Source organism: Erpetoichthys calabaricus, chromosome 1 (assembly GCF_900747795.2).
Source record: "Erpetoichthys calabaricus chromosome 1, fErpCal1.3, whole genome shotgun sequence".
Lineage (NCBI taxonomy): Eukaryota > Metazoa > Chordata > Cladistia > Polypteriformes > Polypteridae > Erpetoichthys > Erpetoichthys calabaricus.
Window position 1 is genome coordinate 261,545,840 of NC_041394.2, and position 24,564 is coordinate 261,570,403.

The 24,564-nt window shown below is 36.7% G+C and overlaps 1 protein-coding gene across 1 annotated transcript in view; it reads right to left on the reverse strand.

The window, feature by feature from the left end:
- Positions 1-24,564, reverse strand: part of cttnbp2 (cortactin binding protein 2) — a 252,003-nt gene that overhangs the window by 97,359 nt on the left and 130,080 nt on the right. Inside the window, exon 3 of the mRNA XM_028814622.2 lies at positions 23,476-23,700. Within this exon, the coding sequence (XP_028670455.2) occupies positions 23,476-23,700 (225 nt within the window). The remainder of the gene's footprint in view (positions 1-23,475; positions 23,701-24,564) is intronic.

Here is a 24,564-nt window from a genome sequence, read left to right on the forward strand (position 1 = left end):
CATGTACCATCTTGATTATAATTTACCTGTAGGAGACATGCTGATTAGGGTGAAACACGATCTATCGACTATCAATCCTAAGTAGATACGACCTTTAAACACTTTAAGCCCCCAAGTGTAATACTACACACCATCCCCACAATGAAGCAATGTAATGTCAGGATCAAACTGTAGGACAAAGTGGGCATTGCCTGTTCTGCTAGGCTTTAGTGGCACACCAGGTCTGTATGGCAGCAGATATAACAGACATCCAGGACAGCCCTCCCCCAGTTGCATTCTAAACTAAGTAACTGAACTCCAGTTTGTACCAGTATCTGCCTGGACTTCATCTAATAACAAGGGTGTAAATTAAAGCTGAACTGATATCTTTCCAGAGGACCTCTCTGCAAATGTCAGAAATCACAAAATGGACTCAAGCAAGAACAAAGACCTATAATTCAAGGAATGACAACTGGGATGGACAGAATAGCTCATCTATGAGGACACACTGATTTTGTAACCAGAAGTGAATTTAATCCAATCAGGAGAAGTTATACATTCCCTTAAAACTGCTTACAGTTATTTGGGAAACTCTTGGGACACTCTGGCTCTCTCAATGGACCTGTAAGCCAACTCTAATGGAATTCTCTAGGGCAATCTTCCACAGGGGAAGATGGTGCTTTCACTCTGCAAAATGACTTTCTGAAACTTCTCTGTGAAATTAAAACCTGATGAGCCGTTTTCTGTTTGGGGAGCTGAGAAATAAAAACCTTTTTTCTGTTTGTAGATCAGAAATTGACAAACTCTATGCCAGGCTAAGCTGTGGGCTAGTAGGATGAAAAGGCTAAGAAATAGCCATTACTTCAAAAAGGGAACTTCAGCTTCTCATCTCAACTCTTGTGCCAGAAAGAGTTGCAGATGACACAGCAAAGGGCCTAACTGAGGAAAGCAATGCACACCACAAACAAAGGATCAGGCAGCAAAGAGAAAGAGTGCACTTCAAAGCAAGAACAATTCTCCACTTGAACTTGGGGACAGCAACAAAGTAACAACTCCACACAACATCTGACATCTTTAAAGACTTGGTGTCATAAAACTATCTACATATGCCAAAAAAAATTATAACTCTAAATAAAAAAGTAAATAGCCAGCCTACTTTGTTATATGTTTGTCTAGTCTGTCTGGGTCTTGTCTTACATATCAGTATATCTAAGCAGTTATCTTATTTTTTGTGTTTATTAATAAATTGTATTATTCTGTTCCTTAAAATTAGTGTGCATCAGTTACCTCAATATACTTAGAAAGGTAAGGTAATAATGTAGAATCCTTGCCAAATTATCTGATTAATTACCGGTATTGCCAAAGGCAGAACTGATAATTAATTTAACCAAGTTAAAATTCATCTTTCCAATTCCCACATTTGTTAGAGTCCCTCTGGGTGGGCACGATAAATCACACTGTTTCCTACAAAAATATGTAGACTCTCCTGTGTATAACCAACAGAACAAATTGTGATTGTAAAAGTTAAAATTGGTACAGCAAAGAAAAGAGAAATCCTGCAGAAAAGTATGGTGCAGCCTGTAAGTGGCTTGGGATTTTAGAAATGATTTATTTTTCCACAGGACAATGACACAGAAAAAAAACACTGGGGTGCCTTATAAACAAAATTGTCAAAACTTAGTGACTTAGTCAAAGTCATTGACCTCAAAGCAAGTGAGGAATGCTTAAAAATAAAAGTCCTTGTCCAAATGCAGACAGCCTAACCCACTTTGCTAAAAATAAGTGCAAAATGTACAGTACCGTGTTCTGATGTGCAAAGCTGGTACTGACTTTAATACTTAAGATTGTAACTTTAGGAAAAGTTGCTTCTATCAAATATTGTCTCAATGGGAGAGAGGTTTATTTCTGTTATTTGTGTGAAAGTAATTTATATGGATTTGATATTACGGTTTTCTACCTTTTTTAATGAAGGCAGATGCTAGCAGAATACTTTAGGATTATACCTGAATACCTAAAGAGGCTGCAGTTAAACTACATAATACACATGCGAAGCTGCTTATAGAATTCGATGTGTAGTGAATTTCCCATTGGGATTAATAAAGTATCTATCTATCTATCTATCTATCTATCTATCTATCTATCTATCTATCTATCTATCTATCTATCTATCTATCTATCTATCTATCTATCTATCTATCTATCTATCTATCTATCTATCTATCTATCTATCTATCCCTTTAAGAAGGATATAATATTAAAGAAACTGAAGTCAACTGTATATGGGAAAGAGGAAATAAGAAAGTTGTTAATTTAAGTTCTGAAAAGCTAAAAACCCTAAAAAAAGAAGACCAAAAGAAGAAATAATAAAAAGGTTTAATGTTAAACAAGGGGAAAAGTAACACTGATGACAGTAATTGTACAGTTTTTTTACATGCAGAACACCATTAACTATATAATGTACACTGCAAACATAAGTCACAAAATTGTTATTTATATCAAAAGGGCAAAAAAAATTCCTTCAGGAAAAACTCTCCGTTGTTATTTTAGATATAAATTAGTGGCCTATGTTGGCTCACTGACCTGTTCTTTTTAAAACATTCTGATTCCTCCTATATAATCTTATTTATGAAAACAATCTTTATTAGTAATAGCATGTCCATCCACTGATGATATTTAATTAGTTTCCATTGGCCTCAAAGTCTGATTAAAATGCCTAATAAAAGAAACAGAATTACAATTACAGTTTGAAGACTCTAGAAGCTATATTCAAATATCTTGACCTTACACACCACTCATTAGGTATGCTGCCTGGAGCTATGGTATGCTAAGCTATTAAAAATTTTAATGGATTCTTATTGCATTGAGAGGAGTAAACTATTAAATAATATTCACTGAATATGCTGCTGGTCTAACTTAATGTTCAATATTCTTTGTAGTAGCCTCACAATTGACTTCTGCAATAGTGCTGCAAATGTCTTATGTATTTCATGTTACGTCTCATTATCCCTTTATGGTTTTTGGAAATGTATTCTACAGGGTTTTTAATTCTTTTTTATTTGGAAAGACTATGAATGACATCTGAAATAATGTTTTGTATAGACAGCTTTCTTCTTTAGCTTAATAGCTAGCATTATGAGACATAATTGATCAGATAAAATTCTGTCTTGATTCTCAAAAATCCTCGTAAGTCAGTCCAGCTCCTCAATGCAAGGTGCATCAAGCTGTTGCATTTCAAGTTTATCAAAAAAGTCTTTATTAAGAGGATCACTTGTAATACACATGGATGTGCATAACATCTTATAATATTTCTTAAACATGCTACATATTTCTTCATGTTCGATAAGTTTAGTTACATTTATATTTTTTATTTGTATTACTGCATTCCAAACTTCCCTCTTACGTGTTTCTTTCTCCAGAATCTTTTCCTTTTGTACATCATAAGAGTGTTAATTTGCTCAGTTTCTCTTTTGTTGAATAAGGTGAATTCTAATCACCGCTCTTATCTTTTTTATCCATCTTAGAGATGGAAGATTTTGCATATTCATCATCAGTTCTAGAGCTATCAATAATTAATTCTGATGCCTTTCTCTGTTTATTTTTGCATGAAGCATAAGAAACTACTTGCCCTCTTTAAGTATATTTCATGTTTTTGCCGAAAGCCTTCCTACTGATATTTCTAGAGAAAAATTAATTTTGAAAATAATAATAATGCAAAAAAATCTGCTATTCATAAAAGATGTATAGTCACCAGTCACAAGTTGGAATACTGCTTTTTAAAATTATGATCTCCAGGCAACAGAAACATGGTCTAAAATAACATCGTAATCACAATGGAAAGACTTGACAGAGACAAGAAGGTTGATGCTGCTTTGTGAATGCATGATGTACTGAAAAAGAGAAAGAATATTCTGTCTAATATAGGTAAAGAAAACCCCATGGGTCTTACAAGAAGTTATGGTTCTTGATAAAATTTGAAAGTATCAAGACCCTCAAAGATAATCTCCAACTGAAACCACAATGCATATCTAAGGCATGATCTAATGCACAAATAAAATCTCCTGAAATTAGGAGTTTACAATTGTGGATAAAAGACAAACCTTTCACTATGAATAATTATGAACCTAATTTTCATTATTTTTTTTCTAACAAGTAAAATACATTGTACATTACCATAGAGCTACACATGGAGTTGCTTTGGGAATCAATATTTCAATTCCACTTCAAGTTTGTTTTCATTAATTTTCTCAACAACTATAACATATTGCTCTTCCAAGATTACCTTAGAAATACTGTACAAACAGGGTTGCTTTGTAAAGTAATACTCAAAATCCTCAAGTCTTCTTTTCATAGTTTAAATGAAAATCCTGTCCTAATGAATATGTGTTCAGTTAACCCTACTCTTTAATATTTAAGTGTGCCTTTGGCAGAAAAGCTATTTTTGACTTCAGTCTGCCAAGATTGATTTTATGATTGGTACCTTTCAGATTCCAATTTATAATATCCATATTACGTTTCTGTATTATATAGCTCATATTCCTTAAAAAAAGATTATTTCTTTTTATTACTAGAAATAACAAGATGTTTCAGATGATGAGCTCTGCAACCAGTAACACTTTAGCCAATTTCGTTGTATGTATATTAAGTACCACGGTGGCGCAGTGGTAGCGCTGCTGCCTCGCAGTTAGGAGACCTGGGTTCGCTTCCCGGGTCCTCCCTGCGTGGAGTTTGCATGTTCTCCCCATGTCTGCATGGGTTTCCTCCCACAGTCCAAAGACATGCAGGTTAGGCACATTGGCGATCCTAAATTGTCCCTGGGGTGGGCTGGCGCCCTGCCCGGGGTTTGTTTCCTGCCTTGCGCCCTGTGTTGGCTGGGATTGGCTCCAGCAGACCCCCGTGACCCTGTAGGTAGGATATAGCGGGTTGGATAATGGATGGATGGATGTATTAAGTACAATGAATGAGACATTTTGAAAAGAAATGTAATCCTGTTTATGTAATGTAAAAATCGCAACACAGAATGTGAAAATTAACAATTTAAAGCCGGATTTAGCGAAGAGTATGTGTTACAGTGCTGCCTGTCCCCTCTTTTACTTTTTCCTTTTACTTGTCAATTTCTCTCACTTCTTTTCATTTCTTCATCTCTGTTTTATTTTGTATTTTGTATTTTTTTTTCTTTTTTACATGTGATTGCAGTTTGTGTGTTTAAGGATGGGGCCTCATTAAAAATGATGCTGCAGGGCATTAAGAGGTAATCAAAACATGGAATGTAAATAGCTCTTAATTTTGTCTATACTGTAGTCAATTTTAAATGTGTCAACATTCCAGTTAGAAAATGAGTGTGCTAGACAGTGGCCATCTGACAGGAGAAACTGCCTTGCGGTGATCATAAAGGTAACATTTGAGAAGATACCAAATGCTGACAATTACTTGCCTTAGCACTTAAGCCCCGAAGTGGACACTAAATGTTAGGTTATACTGTTAAAACTGTTGAATATACATTGGAGGATGTTATGCTTAAACTATATAATGCCCTAGTTGTCATGTTTGAGAGTTACAGACATGACGAAAAGTTGGTTGAAACCTCTTGTTTTGCTGACCACTATTGCTCCTCAAATCGATAATACGTGCTGTTGTACTAACACTCTTGCTTTAATATTTCTTAATAATTTTCATATTTTATTACCCTCATTCTGATAATTTAAATTCCATCTAAACCATGATGTTTTCAATTCTGGTTGATTGCCTATACCTGATAATTTCTACTGAAAGTGAGTTTCAATGCACCATATAATTGCTTTAATTAAAATATCAATAGTCTTAAAGCAGACACTTAAACTAATTTTAATTATCTCATTTAGCAATGACATACATCTGTACTCTCCCATGCTTCTGAAATATTACATCTGAAGAGCACTTAACATACAAAAAAGGGGATTGTTATAAAGAAATACTGCTGCAAATCTGAAGGGACTCATTAAAGCTTAACAAATAAAATAGGTATGAGGAACGACAAATGAGATAAAACTTGCTTCATAACAGCTCATTGAACAAGAACAAGAAAATCAAAAAGTAACCTAATCTGCACACTTCATTCATTTACTATGCTGTATTAACAGTTGGCCTAGCAATGGGCAGTGAAACAAACTGAAGCATTTTATTGTAAATTGCCATATATCCATTTCAGCCAAATAGTGCCAAATTGAGAAAAATGCTGTAACCAAATGCACAATACTGAGAATGTAACATTTCTCAAATGTATTTAATAAATATTAAAACGGTATATGTAAAAACAAATCTGAAAAATGTATTTTTTCAGAAAAAAGACATTTTTTATTTTTGGCAAAATGCAACACATACTGTACAAGTTTTTTCTAAAAATGTTACATATCCAAATATGCATATGATATATTTAAAAATAAAACAGAATTAAAAACAAAGAGACTAAGAGAGAAATATTTATTGGTCACAGGAATGGCAAAAGTAAAAAAGATGCATAATACTAGCAACAATACATCAATTACTTTCACAAAAAGATCAGGATCAAGCTTATGAAGTACTATTTAAATCATAAATTATTCTTAAAAGATCATGCACTCTACACTAAGATGATACCCCGTAAAAACCTACAGCTCAGTATACACAAACGTATAACTTCCTCAGAATATCAAGTCTGTTACGGAAAAGTCAATACAATTTCTATATTAAATGGATACATACTGTAATCAGTATTTAAGGCAATATCACAGTACACAGTGTGAGCATTTTAGTAGGGTGTGGACATTGTTAAGAATGAACAAAAGTCTAAATGGTGCCTTGTCTATGGCTACCCACCCCTTTGAAATTTCAAGTGATGGTGACAATGTGCACACACTAACCTCACAGCAGACACAATCCCAAACTATTCTGGTGCTGCAAACAAAATGGAGCCAATTGGCAAGTGCCTACGGAGTACTTTGAGTAACAGCAGACAGATACTGCTGCATTCATGTGATTTCGGAACTTTATCATAAAACTGTTTAATTACAGGACACTTACATTTATGCATAACAAATAAAAAGAAATATGAACTGTAGGAAAAAGTTATATTGTCCAGCCTTGTTAAAGGACAGTAAAATGCATAAGTTGGGAGAGACTGTACATAAAGGCAACTTGTTTGCCTAATGGAAGAAAGATAGTTAACTAGTCACTACTAATACTCAGCTGGCATATTTTATGATAGCAAGAGAAGATTGCTGTCTATAACCTGAAAGACTGTAATATCTAGTCACCTCAAGGCTAATGGGTGGGAATACTCCACACAACATGACACACCATTCTTAAAGACTTAGTATTGTAAAACTAAGTTTATCTGTGCCAAGATAAATTAGAAATCTAAATGGCTTGTAAACTCTTCTGTGTTTATGTTTATATATTTGTCTCATCTGTCTAGTGTCCTGTTTTCTATGTTAATATATTTGAAGTAATCATGTTTCTATAATCCTCATGATTATTAATACATTGTATAATTCTGTTTCTTAACAAGAGTGTGCTTCAGTTACCTTGATATAAGTCTAATGGCCAAAGACCACCTCCTATAGAGAAAGTTAAGGAAAATAAAGTGAGAGCCAAATTATTACCAAAAATTAAAATTAAACTCAAATTAAATTAAATTATCAAATTTAGTTAATTACTGGCATTACCAAAGGAAAACTGATAATTAATTAACCAATGTAAATTCCTCGTTCCCTTTCCTACATTACTTTGCCATCCCTGGGGTGTGAGCATGTTAAAATCACTTTTTCCTACATTTTATTGGTGTCATTTTTACACAGTGTGTCTAATATTTCCTAGCTCTAAAGTGCTGATAAAAGATTCATGGTAACTAACCTTGTAAAAAAATTCCTGTGATTCTTTGCATCCAATTTCTTTTTGTATTATGGACATCTGTCTTCTTTTCATTTACTCACTGTGCTTTTTTGTAACTCCAGACAGATTTCAACTTCACACTGACATGAACTTTGGCCAATCAGGAAGAGAGTTAACAAACATTTGCAAAAGCTTTTGAAAACCGCATCCAAATATGACAAACAATCTCAGTTGAGGTTACTTGTTTCTCCAACTGCTTTTCAAGTACTTTAGTCTGTGAATTCTAAATTACATATAAATCAGCCATTAAGCACTCCTCTCAACTGGAGTCTGTGCCAGACCACTTGATTTTAATAGGACTATGTGTCTAAATTACTTGTTTTAAATTAAGCACTGTAACATTGTGAAAACCAGAATGAACTTGCACGCTTGACAGTGAATTTAGTATACTGCTGGAATGAAGAAAAAATGCATTTTGTTTATACAAGTAACAATAAAATATATTGCTTCTAAATTCCCATAGATAATGCACTGCAAACATTAGTACTGCTGCAGTGATTCCTATATTCCTATAAATGGTTCTAAAAACAAAAAATGCAGAAAAAATATATATTTGTACCTAGTGTATTTTTGATATATTGCAACAAAAATCTTGATTCTTTGTACAGTTTTATTTTTCCCCACTATTATTATTTGCTACCACACCATTGTTTAATAAAGTGCTCTTGTCCCATCAGTAGCCTGAGGCTACAATATATGCTAACATCTTTTAAGAACATGACTTCTCTTCTGGGTATGGGTATAAAATTTCTGATCCTGTTGCCAGAATATGACATTTTACATGACTGATAATCACTGGGCATATCAAACATAGTGACTGCATGCTGGCCTTCCAGCACAGTTGTACTCGCCCCTTTTTTATGGCAGTCAATAGCGTACTGCCTGACAGAGTCGGTGCTATTTGAAAATTTAACAGGTACAGTGAGTTCAGCCACAGTCTTAGTCCTTTTTATTCTTTTTCCCATTCCACAAAACACATGACATCTAACAGAAGAGCTCTTGTGTTCCTTATTCCTCATTGCTGTATCACATGCTTTGTACTTCCTGATAAGCATTCATTAGTTGGCAGCTCCTATGCACACGGAGCCTATCTCTGTGACTAAAGACAAAATTGAACAAATTGCAGGAAAAAATCCACCTAATATGACATGGCCTTAAGACAGTAGACTCTACAAAGATATAGCAGGTAAGCTGTGTCAGAAAACCCACAAATCTGAACAATGGACCTCTTATAGAACTTATACATAAGGAATTTATAGTTTAGGATAAAAAGGAAAGGTATAAGGAATTTTTTTTTAGAATTCCAGTGAAATTCTATTGAAACAAATTTAATATTATACTAAAATTAGATTTTATTATAATAAAATTAATTTAAAATCTCACAAATGTTCAAAATCAGAAGTACATGCCATTTGCTTAATGAATGTTAAGTGTCAGAATCACATAAGGGGAAAATATGAAACAGTTCCGAGAAGAAATTACCTCAAAAAAGTATCCCATATCTAGGTTAGATCTGCTACTTATATTGCCACTTGCATAGTTTTAATTGGAACTAAATGAACTCAGAGTACTGAATGAGGTTGGGGTTACGCCTATGAACAACACTCTCTGACTTCTATTGAAAAGGCTAAAAAAGGTGCAACAGCAAGAAAGTAAATGTAACATACTATTTTGAAACTCAGTACTAAAGAAAAGTAAAAAGGAAACACAACTGCTTTCACAATACATGCTGTATTTTAAAATGCATAAGAACATAATGTTGTGTTTCACATATAGTTATAAAAACACATTCCTGACTTTTTCTCCACTTTAAAAGCAACAGGTGATACAGAATATGATTAATTTTGAAAATTGCAATGTGCTTATAACACATGACATTAGCATCAGTTAATAAGCAACAAAAAGAAAAAAAGAAAAGAGGGTAAAAGACACCTTTAAAACTTAATTTTTTTGTCAGGTTATCAATAGTCCAAAAAAACTATGGTTAAATCTACCTGTCTTATGAATTTTTTAAATCCTGCTTTAGAGTTATAGGGACCTGGAGCCTATTCTGGAATAATCTGGGGTAAGGCAAGAACCAACACCATCCAGGATGGTACTTCACCTCATGGCTTACGCATGCTCTTTTATAATTTTACAGAAATACATATTTACACAGCATAAGCAAGTTACCATACTTACTTAACACTATTCCCACACTGTGTGTGGGAAGTGAACCTCCAACCTTGCTGTTGCCATCTCAACTCTTTAGGTATTAGGTCAGTCTCTCCTTATAGAAAGTGTACCTACTACATCTTAAAACAGTATGTCTGTGTATGTGTGTCCGGTCCCTCAGAGCAATCTGATTGTTCAGTTTTGCTTTGTTTGCAATTGAGCCAGGAAGTGTCAGGCAAGACGGGCTGATACACATGAGGATAAAGAGGAAAGGCATGGAGGAAAGCTGAGGGTAGCCTTCAAACATGGGAAGTACTCGCAAGAAAACTAATGATGCTTTCACAGTGGGTAATGGAAGTCCGTCTAGCATTGGTGGTAGTCAAAAAGCAGACAGGAGGTAAGCAATGCACCTCAAAATGACAGAGTCTGAAAAGCAGGCTTTACGGCAACATGATAGAGAGAGGATGAGCTGGACAAGATAGGTTGAGACACATGAGGATACCAAATTTATACAAAAGTGACTGACTAATTTCGTCTCACACTCACATAAGAATAAAAGAAGCTTGGCAAAGCAAAGTCTTCATCCATTTTGGTTAACTAATACCTACGTTGTCCCAATATATCAATCATATGCTATACTTTTTAAAAATGTCATAGTTTCCACTTTAATTACATGACTTTGAAATTTGTACCAGATTCCACAACTCTTTGCATCTTAAAAGTGCTTCAGCCTAATTTCTGATATCATTCTCAAGCTTGTCATTCACAATTTAACTGAAAAAAATTATCCTGGCTCAGCATTATCAATGGCTTTGACCTCATCCCATGTGGAGCATTTTCCTCTAATCTGTACTCAATGTCTGTGGATTATTAACTGACTAGAAATTCAGCTTTATACCCTACCGCTGATGCAAATGGCTTCTCTTTACAAAATGTATCTTTTGTACAGAAACGTATCTAAGTAAAGTTCTACTGGGGGGACTATCTACTATAGCACCATCAGATTAGATTAGATTATACTTTGTATTTTAAAAGTAAGACAAGAGATTTTGTTAAATGGCACCCTGATAGCTATCCTTAGATAAATATGAAGAAAATGAAATAATTCCCCAGATGAACAAACACAATTGACTCCCCTACTCAAATTAACGGAGAACTGTGCGAGCAAATCACAATCTATAAATACTGTACTTACGAATCCAGGCTAATGTATGATTGAGATAAATGATGATGAGATTTTCTAAATGTGCCTGGACTATGGCTTAGAAATGTTGGCTGCTGCATTCGACTACAATTTAATCTATTTGCTTTGCAGAGAATTCTCTCCTTTGGCTGATTTTAGAAATGTGAGGTATTCAAAACAAATTTAAAAAGTAAAACATTCTTCTTTTTGTACAGTGCATCCCACATATCCACTGATATCCCCTATTTGGCATAAAGATGCATAGGTTCTTGCAAAACGGCAGCACTGAAATACAAGAAGTACAGTTTATTGGAGAAAATATTTATTTCCAAATTAAATATATGCTTTCTAAACAAACATCTAAAGCAATCTGACTACTTAATTAGGATGGACAAAGACTATGTAGTTATTCCATTAAAGATAACAAACTAAAAACAGGCACTTAATTCCCACACTTCTGCTTCTCTAGGTCAGAAGATGCAACAACCTGCTATGACTAATGCTTGGATTTTTTTCCATCTCTGCTCAGAAATCTTTCTGGTATTTTATGCTGCAGGCATATCAGCAAGGCTAGCAGCAAACAGCGGAGATACACTGTAAGCCATTGGGCTTCGTATAACATACAGATACACTATATTTATGTAATCAACACTGGATTCTTTAAATTAAAAGACATTTCATTCCCCCAAGCAATAGCTTTTCTTTCTGAGTTTGTAGGCTGATAATTGCATAATGCTGTTACATGTTCAGAACTACAGAGCCTACTACAATTAAAAATCATATATCAAGCCAATAACAATATAAAGTTGCACAGAATCAAATCATTTTCAGCAGGTATTGGTTTGTACAATTCAATTTTCACAAACCTAAATGAATTTGTTATTTTTAGAACTACATGGAAGAGAAAGACGATACAGTTTAATCAGAAACCCACTGTACAGTATCTCCACCTCCCACTCCAGTAATAAGCCCTGCAGTGACTCATTCTGGCAACTCTTTTTCAGCTTTAGAAACACACCGCTTCATCAGACATACATAAATGATTTCAAAGGGACTCCTCGTGTCAAAACTGAAAATTAAGATGTGCAGGCTTGCTTTTTTTATGGAAATTAGTCTAAGGAAAATGCCAAGCATGACTGTGTTGTGGGTGGATATTTATTTATTTATTTATTTGCATGTCATAATGTACACAACATAACCTTTATATTTTTAAAAGTTTACATGGTTAATACATTTCAAAATAATGAAATGCTAGGATGTACCCATTTCTACTCAATATTTTTTTTATAATTGCCACAATGCATACAGTTTTTATATACATAAGCTGAAAACCAGCATAATATCATTATGTGGAGCAAGGATGGTTCCCTCTACTGTCTTTGCTGCAATAGAGAATGTTTGACCAACCAATCAAATTCAAAATGATTGAAAAATGAATGATTCAAAGTGTTCAGGAATGGAAGTTCCCAAAAATGTCTTTTTTTTTAACTGTTTAACTCTAACCTTAATCGTTTTTTCTCTTTTTTTTCCTAAGCTATAAGCAAAATGCATGTTGACAGTGTAACTGAGCTTCTGTGTGTTGGCTTAGATGCTGGTCATTAATAAAGTAATGAAGCAGAGCAGACTGGTATGGAGAATACTCTGGGTTTATTGCCAGTTACTTCACAAATACAAACTCCGTTATGTGTGCCCCTGGGAAAAGTAGATCATGCCCCCTTTTTTATGGCATCCCCAAGGGGACAAAATACTCTCAGTAGGCAGTTTCATAACATAAACCCTTTAAAGAAAGGCACATTGCAGGCATCCCTGTTACAGCAGCACACCTGCACTAAGACCCCCACAGGCTACTGGGTGACTTAGTTCCTTAACCGACAGCTGGTCATAATTTTCACAATGCAGCAATTGGACACACAATCATTTTATGCAGTGTGGTATATGCCACTGATGCTTTTGGTGCATTGAGACTGAGTCGTTTTATAGAGGAGTGTTGTGTGAAGATTCAATCTTGTCATCTACCGTTGTGGGAAGGGGAGATGGAGTTCCCACTACAGGTGTATGTTTCATAAAGTGACCATGGTTGGTTCCTGTAAAGCTCCTATGTCTCAGGCTGAATGTGTGTAAGTGAAGAGAAGAGTTGAATGGAAGATAAGCAAGGTTTCAAAGAAATAGATGGGTTCTCCAATTTCCAAATTCTGATCAGTGCATGAAGACTTGGTAACAGAGATTCCACCCTCAAAGGTGAGTAGGTCAGGTTTACTGCGTAAGCCATCATGTGATATGCAATAGCCAAAACACATAGGGTGGAGCAGATCCCAGTGGAGGACATTCACTGCCATACTCATTCACTATAGCAGTTTTTCATCAGCACGAGTATGGCTTGTTTGTGAGGGTCCATGGTCACTTTAAACAAGAATAGCCAAATGTCAGGAGGCTAAGGGTGATCTACAACAATAAGAATACTTGCAATGGTCATGACTTCCAATATGTAGGCAATGATCAATCATTTGTTTTGAATACCCACAGCATTAATGTCTTCAGAGGAAATTTTTATAAAGCAGCTGGATTAACTAAGAGATGAAACACAAAAGGCACCATCAGGATTTGAATGTCAGAAATAACTGTAGTTAAAAAAGGAGCAAAAAAACCCCATAATGTCCAGAAAACCCGCTAACTTGGTTGATGACCCCTGACTAATGCTAAAAAAAGATTTTTCTTTTTAGTTTTAAACTAGGAACAAAAACTGGGATAATAGCTAGAACCACACAGGTTCTTATATAGCTCTGGAGTCATGATGTCAGGCATCCCAAGGACATTTGATCACAAGGCAATGGGCACAGTGTCCCTAGAAACAATATGACTGCTGCTATCTGAAAACAAAACAACATATAAACATTCGGTGCAGAAAACATTCTAAGAAGACGCCACATTAACATCATTGCCACAACTGTAAAATTAATAAACAATGTGTAAACCAGGTGCAGAAATGCCAAAAAAGTGATAATTACTCAACAGTCAATAACAACTCCACAGAGGAGAGATGTGGAAGCAATGCAGGCATGACAGTGCTGGCCTTACTTCTGTCCTTGGGAGCCATGAAAGCTCACATTCATTGTCAACTGGACGTATCTTATATATAACTAGCTGTACCCGGCCACGCGTTGCTGTGGCTCAGTCTGCTTAAATGGAAATGAAAGAAAAGAGAACGCACGTTTCTAATATGTTTCATTTCACAATGCTTGTGGGTATACAATATTTTTTGTTGTTCCATTGTCTGTGCAGATATAGAGATTGTCTGGTTTGCCGACTCTAGAACACGCAACATATAATTGTCCACGTGAGAAGCAATCCGTGTCTAGATCTAAACCGCACAATTCTAAAGATTGGCCCTGAGCTTTGTTGATGGTGATTGCGAACGCCAATCGAATTGGGAATTGCAATCTTTTAAATTGAAATGGCATATCCGTTGTCTTTGTTCTTGGCTGCAAGAGCTAAGGCTATGCCATTTTGGGATCGAATTGCTGCCAGAATCAATCTAATTAGGAAAGTTTTACCAGTTCCTCCTGGCGCATCTAAGAAGATTTCTCCAACTCCGTTATTGACAGTTTGCATTATTTGATCGTAAATGCCTTTTTGCTCAAGCGTTAGCTTAGGAATATTTGATTGCACATACGACAAAAGATCACCTGTGTTGTAACTTTGTTCACGACGCAATTCTACATCGAATGAAACAGCAGCAGATCGATTCGGTGATGGCATTCCCAATTGATTGAGAACTTTGTTTGCGATTTCTAAGCACAAATCTTCAATCATTATCAACGCTTCGTTGTAGTTTTCTGCTGTGAAATCCATGTTCATATTTGAATTTTCCTTGCGTATTCAACGGAAAATATCTTCAGACATGTGCGATCTATATTTCTCCCATAACTCTGTTGGAGATGAAGGAGAGCAGGCGGTCAATATGATTGCAAACAATGCACGAATTTGATTTGGATGTGCCATGTTGCACGCGTCATTAATGCATACATTCCAGTGTCGGTCGTTCTCCAATAAATTCAGAGCTTGACATGCACTGCGGAAAGTGGCATGTGTAATGCTGTTGACAATTCTCAATCACTGGAAAGACGTTGGACCGGGCACATTTACCAACAGCATGCGAAGAAAGAAGCATTCATCTTGATTGGGATGCACGGTGTACAGTCTGCCTATCGTAGTTTCTTTGAATATGCCAGGTTGTCCGTTGACTCGCTCTCCTTGTTTGCATCGTTCAAATGATTTTCTACTCGTATTCCATGTGTAATACGTAGGCACTTCCGAATACAGCAGTGTTTTCGCAAACGCATCATTTTGACATAACATGAAGGAAGCAGTTAACGTTGTAGCCGGTGGATTCAGGACTATTTGTTGCACATTTGCAGCTGTGAAATAAACACGTTGTCCATTTTCTAGATGTACTGCTAAGTGAACAACAGCTGGACTTCGTTCATGTATGGGAAATGAAAGAATTCGCCATACAGCTTCATTGCTGCTTATGTATCTTCCAGCCTGATACTGTGCGATTTCATCGATATATATGACTGCATTCCTATCACTTCTTTCTGATTGCACGCCAAAAACTGCCATGTCGCTGCCTTTGATCGATTTAACGGAGTTACAGTATTCCACATTTATGTGCGCTTAACAATGCAATCGGAAACATTGAAATGGAATCGTAAAATTGGAAATTTGGAAATCGTAAATGGATCGTAAATCGGAAACATTGAAATGGAATCGTAACAAATTATTTAGTATAGCATGTGTTGCTTTTACGTCCACCAGATGGCGCTGTTTTTCAAAAAAAGCATGTTTTTACCTGTCACAGGTGTGAATCTATATTATATAGGTATATAAAAACACGCGCGTATTCGAATGCAACGTTGTGTCAAAATTTCAAAGCAATTGGTGAAGAACTTTCGGAGATTTAAGATTTTGAACAAACGAACATTTACATTTTTATTTATATAGATGTTAACACTAGAATCACTGAATCATACGAAAAAAGTTGTAATGCTGGGCCACCTTAAATTCCTTCATACCTCTTAATCAGCATTTCAGCTTTGCAAATGTGTTAATCAGCACAGGCAGCAAGCAGCCTGCTATCACATTCACTATCAACACAGCTGAGAACTCAGAGCTCAAGTCTGTTTATTTGGGTGTGAGGTGCCTGGAATTTTATAGGGTAAGTAATATATCGTTAATTGGAATATACACATTTCATGCATTTTCTGTGTCTACAACGATCTGGCTAAATGTATGATGACAGGAAATGTGAGGCAAAAAATGCTGAACATATAACAAAACAGAAACTTTTGTCATGTTATAGTAATAATTGATAAAATGTTGACGTGAAGTGTATAATGTATGAAGACTGAAGTCCAAATAAATACTTTCACAAAAAGTATAACAAAACAAGTGCAGCTTTATTCAAGAATGTAATCAAAGAAAAAGAAATTATTCAATTTACATGCTGCTGTCAATATGTAAAAACAGAAACTCATTTATCAATCGCAATCGCATAGATACGGAACACACATGAAATGTATGTATTCCAAATAATGATATATTATTTACCCTATATTATTCCTGACACCTAACCCCCAGATAAAGAGACTTCAGCGTTTGACTTGACTTCAGCTGCCACAATGGGGGAAGAGTGAGCAGGCTGCCTGCTGCCTGTGCTGATTGACACATTTGCAAAACAAAGACGCTGGTGAAGAGGTGTGAAGGAATTTAAGGAGGCCCAGCATTATGACCTTTTTCGTAGGCTTCAGGGATTCTAGTGTTAACAGGAATTTATACTGCTGTGATTTGTTTATGTTAGTTATTAGTCTGCTGTGTGTTTATGTACAAAAATGTTGTATGGTTTGATAAGTGCTGTTACTGCATTATAGTATGTGTATGCACTCTAAGACTGCATTCAGTAAAGAGAACTACATAAAAATAAACTGAATATGATTGAATTTAATTGAATGAACCCATTTCAGACCATGCTGAATGCCCCATGGCATGATACATGTCCTGGTGAGCTGAATGGGGCCAGGAATAGTGCTGCCCTGTTTAGAAGACTGAACTGTGACCACTTCGAGGCAGGATTTCCTGGGAACCAACCTCAGAGTATTTGAGCATTATGAATGGGGAGAAGACTTCAAAGTTTTGACAAATTCTCTATTATAACACAACATGACAAATAGCATTAAAGGAAGTATGGATTGCAGCTTTACCAAATAAATGAAATTCTGGGACTGGATTTCCTAAAAGCAGACCAGTGCATGATCTGACTTGTACTCTGGTATCCTTTGCCTGGCTGAGGGTTTCCCAGTCATTCTCTCACATTGAGAAGAACCACAGGGCATTATTCAGTTACTGGGAGCCTAGTGAACCTTCTTTTTTGGGTGTACATGGTCATGTTTGTCTCCCAGTTCTCATAAAATGTTTACTATAGCTTCATGGTGTAATTACTTTTTTATCACAAAATGTGTGTTAAATGATTACAAAGTAATGAACATTAAACTTTAAGGTGAAACTATCAATATCACAGAGTTTGATAAAAATATACACAAAAAGATAACAAGAACAATAATGAGAATAAAATGATCAATGTAGCTCATTTATTGCAAGAACAATAATTTTAAGGCAATAGTTATATTTTTAAAGTTTACAGAAGACATAAGGGCAAGCTTGCATATCCAACCTTTCTCCATACCTAGAACACAAGCATTTTAACAAATGAGAGGAGAGAGGAGAATCCATCATACCTAAGACCTAAGCTTTTCTAATATCTCATGCAGACCTTTTGTCAGGGTGTTTGCTTCAATTACATGTCTCTGTGTTTGTTCCACATTCCCAAGACTTTAATGTGAAAAAACTGCTGGCTTCGGTCTTAAATGTCCTTCTCTGTAATTTCCATCTGTGACCTTGGGTACATAGTTATTATTTAATTGAAATAATTATGATGAATCTGCTTTATTTATGGGAGAAACTTGAGGATATTAGGGAAGCCACAATGATATTGAGGAGATCAAGAGCTAATTAGAAAGACTGCAACATCATATTGGTAAACAAGCACAAAAATCTCTCTTACGTGTTATTTTAAATAATTTAATACACTATTAACAAATTGAAGGCTATGTTAATTGGCTGGCCAAAGAAAAGATTTCATTTTTGCACCTCAGAGGCCCTGGAACACCCACAGACAGCAGATGGCACTGATTGATAGATCACTTAAGAAATACTGGCAACCCAACAAAAAGAAACAAATATTCTAATAAAAACTGGATCTACACTTGCAGAGGCTAGCAAATCAAGGTAAATGGGCAAAAGGACACAGTGTACATCTCAGAAAATTGTAAAGCGCTTCAGTTTTTATGAAAAAGTGCTGAAACCAGTTCATAATAATAATATTTATATATCAGTTTTACTACAAAAGCATATCATAGTTCTTTTTGCTAATGTGGGCAGTTTCACATTACAGTTTCCTGTTACATCAGGCCACAGCTATTCAGTCAGAGAGGTCATATCAGGAAAGGTAACTTTAAATATGCTACATTATCCAAAGCCCTGCAAACAAGGAGATCTACTGAATAATTGAATTAGGCAGAATCTTTACTACATGAAACACATTTACTCTGTGTTAAATACATCATTATAAATTAATAATATTGTTATGAATGAATCATCCAATTGTTTTTTACAATACTAAAAAGAAGGCCAATTCATTATTATTACCAGATTCACATGGCTAATATGGAATCACCAAATACTTTCACACTTTTGTTTTTGGAATGTGGGGCAAAATATAGGATACTCAGAGAGAAATCCAACAGAAAGAAGGAGAAATGGGCAAACTCCACTGAGGTTGCGTCAAGGGTGAGTATCTGAACCCAGGACTCTGTGAGGATCTGGCCACTGTGTTAACTTGCTGCCCAGCATCTGGAGTATAAAGGAAGTCAATAAAAATATCATGTATTTTTTGGGAAATATAACTACAGTGGACCCGAAGTAATTTCCCCCATAGGATTGTATGTAAATACAATTAATCCATTCCAGACTGTACGAGCTGTATGTAAATATAGATAGATAGATAGATAGATAGATAGATAGATAGATAGATAGATAGATAGATAGATAGATAGATAGATAGATAGATAGATAGATAGATAGATAGATAGATAGATAGATAGATAGATACTTTATTAATCCCAAGGGGAAATTCACATACTCCAGCAGAAGCATACTAATAAAGAAAACATTAAATTAAAGAGTGATAACAATGCAGGTATACAGACAGACAATAACTTTGAATAATGTTAACGTTTACTCCCCTGGGTGGTATTGAAGAGTCGCATAGTGTGGGGGAGGAACGCTCTCCTCAGTCTGTCAGTGGAGCAGGACAGTGACAGCAGTATGTCGCTGAAGCTGCTCCTCTGTCTGGAGATGATACTGTTCAGTGGATGCAGTGGATTCTCCATGATTGACAGGAGCCTGCTCAGTGCCCGTCGCTCTGCCACAGATGTCAAACTGCCCAGCTCCATGCCTACAATAGAGCCTGCCTTCCTCACCAGTTTGTCCAGGCGTGAAGCGTCCCTCTTCTTTATGCTGCCTCCCCAGCACACCACCGTGTAGAAGAGGGCGCTCGCCCCAACCGTCTGATAGAACATCTGTAGCATCTTATTGCAGATGTTGAAGGACGCCAGCCTTCTAAGGAAGTATAGTCGGCTCTGTCCTTTCCTACACAAAGCATCAGTATTGGCAGTCCAGTCCAATTTATTATCCAGTTGCACTCCCAGGTATTTATAGGTCTGCACCCTCTGCACACAGTCACCTCTGATGATCACGGGGTTCATGAGGGGCCTGGTCCTCCAAAAATCCACCACCAGCTCCTTGGTTTTGCTGGTGTTCAGGTGTAGGTGGTTTGAGTTGCACCATTTAACAAAGTCCTTGATTAAGTTCCTATACTCCCACTCCTGATGCAGCCCACAATAGCAGTGTTGTCAGCAAACTTTTGCATGTGGCAGGACTCCGAGTTGTATTGGAAGTCCAATGTATATAGGCTGAACAGGACCGGAAAAAGTACAGTCCCCTGCGGCGCTCCTGTGTTGCTGACCACAATGTCAGACCTGCAGTTCCCGAGACGCACATACTGAGGTCTGTCTTTAAGATAGTCCACAATCCATGCTACCAGGTATGAATCTACTCCCATCTCTGTCAGCTTGTCCCTAAGGAGCAGAGGTTGGATGGTGTTAAAGGCGCTTGAGAAGTCCAGAAACATACTTCTTACAGCACCACTGCCTCTGTCCAAGTGGGAGAGGGATCGGTGTAGCATGTAGATGATGGCATCCTCCACTCCCACCTTCTCCTGATATGCGAACTGCAGAGGGTCGAGGGCGTGAAGGACCTGTGGCCTCAGGTGGTGAAGCAGCAGCCGCTCCATGGTCTTCATCACATGCGACGTCAGAGTGACAGGCCGGAAGTCATTCAGCTCACTAGGATGTGATACCTTTGGGACTGGGGTGATGCAAGATGTTTTCCAAAGCCTCGGTACTCTCCCCTGTTCCAGGCTCAGGTTGAAGATGCGCTGTAGAGGACTCCCCATCTCCAATGCACAGGCCTTCAGCAGTCGGGGCGATACTCCTGCTGGCACAAAGTCTCCTCAGCTCTCTGCTTACCTGGGCTGCTGTAATTGTGGGTTGGGGTAAACTCTCTCCTATGCTGGTATCAGCAGAAGGATGGGTGGAGGGTGTAGTACTCCGAGGTGAGAGTGGGTTAGGGTGGTCAAACCTGTTAAAAAAGTTGTTCATCTGGTTTGCTCTCTCCACATCTCTCTTGATGGTGGCACCCCGCTTCGAGCTGCAGCCAGTGATGATCTTCATCCCATCCCACACTTCCTTCATGCTGTTATTCTGCAACTTCTACTCCAACTTTCTCCTGTACTGCTCCTTCATCGCCCTGAGCTGGACTCAGAGTTCCTTCTGCACACGCTTACGCTCATGCTGATCACCACCTTTAATATATATATATATATATACGCTCGCTCACACTCTCTCTCTCTCTCGCGCTCTCTCTCTCACTCACGCTCTCTCTCGCGCTCTCTCTCTATCGCTCGCGCTCTCACACTATCTCTCTGTCACTCGCTCACGCTCTCTCTCACTCACGCTCTCTCTCGTGCTCTCTCTCTATCGCTCGCACTCTCACACTCTCTCTGTCACTCGCTCGCGCTCTCTTTCTCTCTCTCGCTCACTGGCGCTCTCATGCTCTCTCTCTCTCGCACTCTCTCGCTGCACAGCAAATGCACAGGGAGAGACTGAACATGTGCGGAAATCATCAGCACATACGAACCGGAAGGGAAACTGGCTTGTTCATCACCCGAGTGTGTGGTTGTGAACAGATGCAAAAGTTTGGCGAACTTTTTGGTCGTAACCCGATTTGTACGTGGTCCGAGACGTTCGTGACCCGAGGTTCCACTGTACCATGTTTAACAAACAAAAATTTAAGAATTGGAAATTTAAAATATTATAATAGTAAATTTATGGTATATGGAGCCACAGAATTCTGTAACAGGATGGAGAATGGTGGACTAGAATAGTACAATGTAGACCAAGCATTCTATAAAACAAAACCTTAGTTGGGATTCGTAACCAAAAAGAAAATTTTGTGTCAGAGCCAAAGCTATAAAAAATAAAGTTCATGGTCTAATTTCCTAACATTACAACTTGCAGAAGTATTTAAGAGTGTATCCACAAACTTGGACAGCAAAATGACACAAAGCACCAAATGAAGTACTGTCACACCATGAATTCACACCCATGTTGTTTTGTCTCGGTAGAGTAATATATATTGCTCTACTTTCCACTATTGTATTATTAATATGTAGCCTTAGAATGCCTAATCTCACAGACTTACCACTGTTTATAAGGTATTATTGTATATAACTTATCCCCACCTTCCCTTCTATATCTATAACCTCAGGTAATTAGATGTAGTAAAAAGACAAGCAGAAGTTAAGTTACACATAAAATAATGTATTATTGATAATATTCAGAAAAAATAACAAAATGCAAAGTACATTTGAATATTGGCAACCATACAACCTGATTAAATGGTGATATGTAGTTCAGGCGGCACACAGACTTGTGGTTACTTAAATGTCTCTAGTTAAGGCATCATTGGTGCTCAGCTTTCAGCCACATGTCTGTTCAAAATGGCTGCTGAGCTGTGCTCTTCATTGTGTTGTCTTCATCATCACAGGTTAGCAAGAGAGATGCTTCTTTCAGATGTTGGTTAGTAAGAGAGAGATACTTCTACATCATCACAGGTTAGCAAGAGAGAGAGAATGTGGTTGAACAAGCAAATTTATAAATTCTCTGTCCAACCCATACAGCCAATAGGACATCATGATACTTTAAAGCGTCTGACACAAGCCAATTCCAAACAGCCATACCTCAGACCAATGGGGGAATACAACATCTTAACACCAGTCCCCAAACCATATGTTAAAGTACACCTTAGCCTACTTGCGGGGTTAGAAATGACTTTAGCAAAGAAACACTCGGCAAACTGGTTTAAAACACATCCCCCAAATCCTGTCGTAAAATTCAAACAGACCCATTCCTAAGGGGAAGGGGGGGGGGGGAAGGGGGTAAACACTAAATTACATTTCTTTGCCTAAATTACAAATAAAGACATACAAAATATTCATCAAGTTATATGTAAAATCTCACATCACAACACATGTCCCCTAGCAATGGGTTATTACATCATGGCAATATGGTCTCACAAATTATCAAAAATATAACATAAAATAAAATAACAAGTCTAAAATCAAAACCTCCAGGAAAATATGAGCAAAATGTACAGACATATTTCAAACTTTAGAAAAAAATATTAAAAGCCAGAAATCATTACCCATAGTCAAGCATACATTCCATCCAAACATTTACCTTATTTGGTAATAAGGTAATAAACTATGTCAACATATACAAAATAACATAACATATCCAGTAAAGTGTGAGAAAAAAAACTACAAAAAAGCATCATATATTTTATATTTGAATTAAATTTCATGTGCATTCATAAAATGTACCAGAAAAAAACACTTTAATGTATGCCATCAAAACATGAAACATTTAAACTAAACTGAAACAATTCAGCAGAACCACTGAGATGAAACAAATGAACCAAAAAAACAACAGGAGAGTAAATTTTAAGATGGAAAAAATCACCTTTTTTTGCTTGCTTTCTGCAGCAGCGAGCTGGGCAGACATTCGCTCCTGCATTCTTTTACAGTGTGACATGACAGCTTCAAGGATGGCAAGGGGGCTTGTGCAGATCGGCCTCCTGTCTTTCTCTCCGGTGCTGGCCTCAAAATCACGTTGAAGAGCCAGGAATGGATCGGTGAGGTTGAAACGTCCATATCTTTCTTGAATGAACACTTCCTTCCTGCGAGCCTACAAAAGTAACACAAAATTATTTTTATCTATCTTTCATACAGCACTTTATATATGACTTCTTACTTTCTAAATATGGCTCATGATTGAGGGTTTCTGTTGTTTGCTTCTCACACAGGCCAGTCATGTAATATAAAGCTTAGACAGAAAATCCAGATTATTTTCAGTCATTTAAATGTAACAAATATTCCAATATCTGACCTTTATATGGGGTTACTACAGGACAAAATATTACTTTTATATGACATAAAACATTAGAAACATTAAATAAACATTATTTTTCATTTTTTGAATCACACTGCCTTTTTATAAAAAGTACATAATTAAACCAAGTATGATATAAACAGTAGACCACTGAAATACAAGAGATATCTGATAAAAATTGCAACTGTCCTTTTAAGTGTAACAAATTACTTTAAACTATTTTGTATAGCACATGGAACATTCACATCTTTAGGTGGGACTTTTTGAATATATAAATAGCCAGTGGCACTTCAGCTTCACAGATCTGCAATCTTGGTTTCACATTCTAGCTCTTTTTATAACTAGGCAAGAGCCTTTCTCTTGATAGTCCATGGTGTTCCCCAACATTACACATGCAGATCATATTAATTAGCAACTTTAAATTATTCCAGTGTGTGAGTAAATATACTGTGTTCTATTTCAAGTTGGTTCTTGATTTGTGCCCAGTGCTACTTTGGCAGGTACCAGCTCCACGATATAGAAACGGACAATCATAAGAACATAAGAGCATAAGAAACAAACAAGAGGAGACCATTCAATCCATCCAGCTTGTTTGTGTAGCTAATAGATAAGCTGTCCCAATATCTCATCTAGACATGACTTAAAGATTGTCAAGGTTTC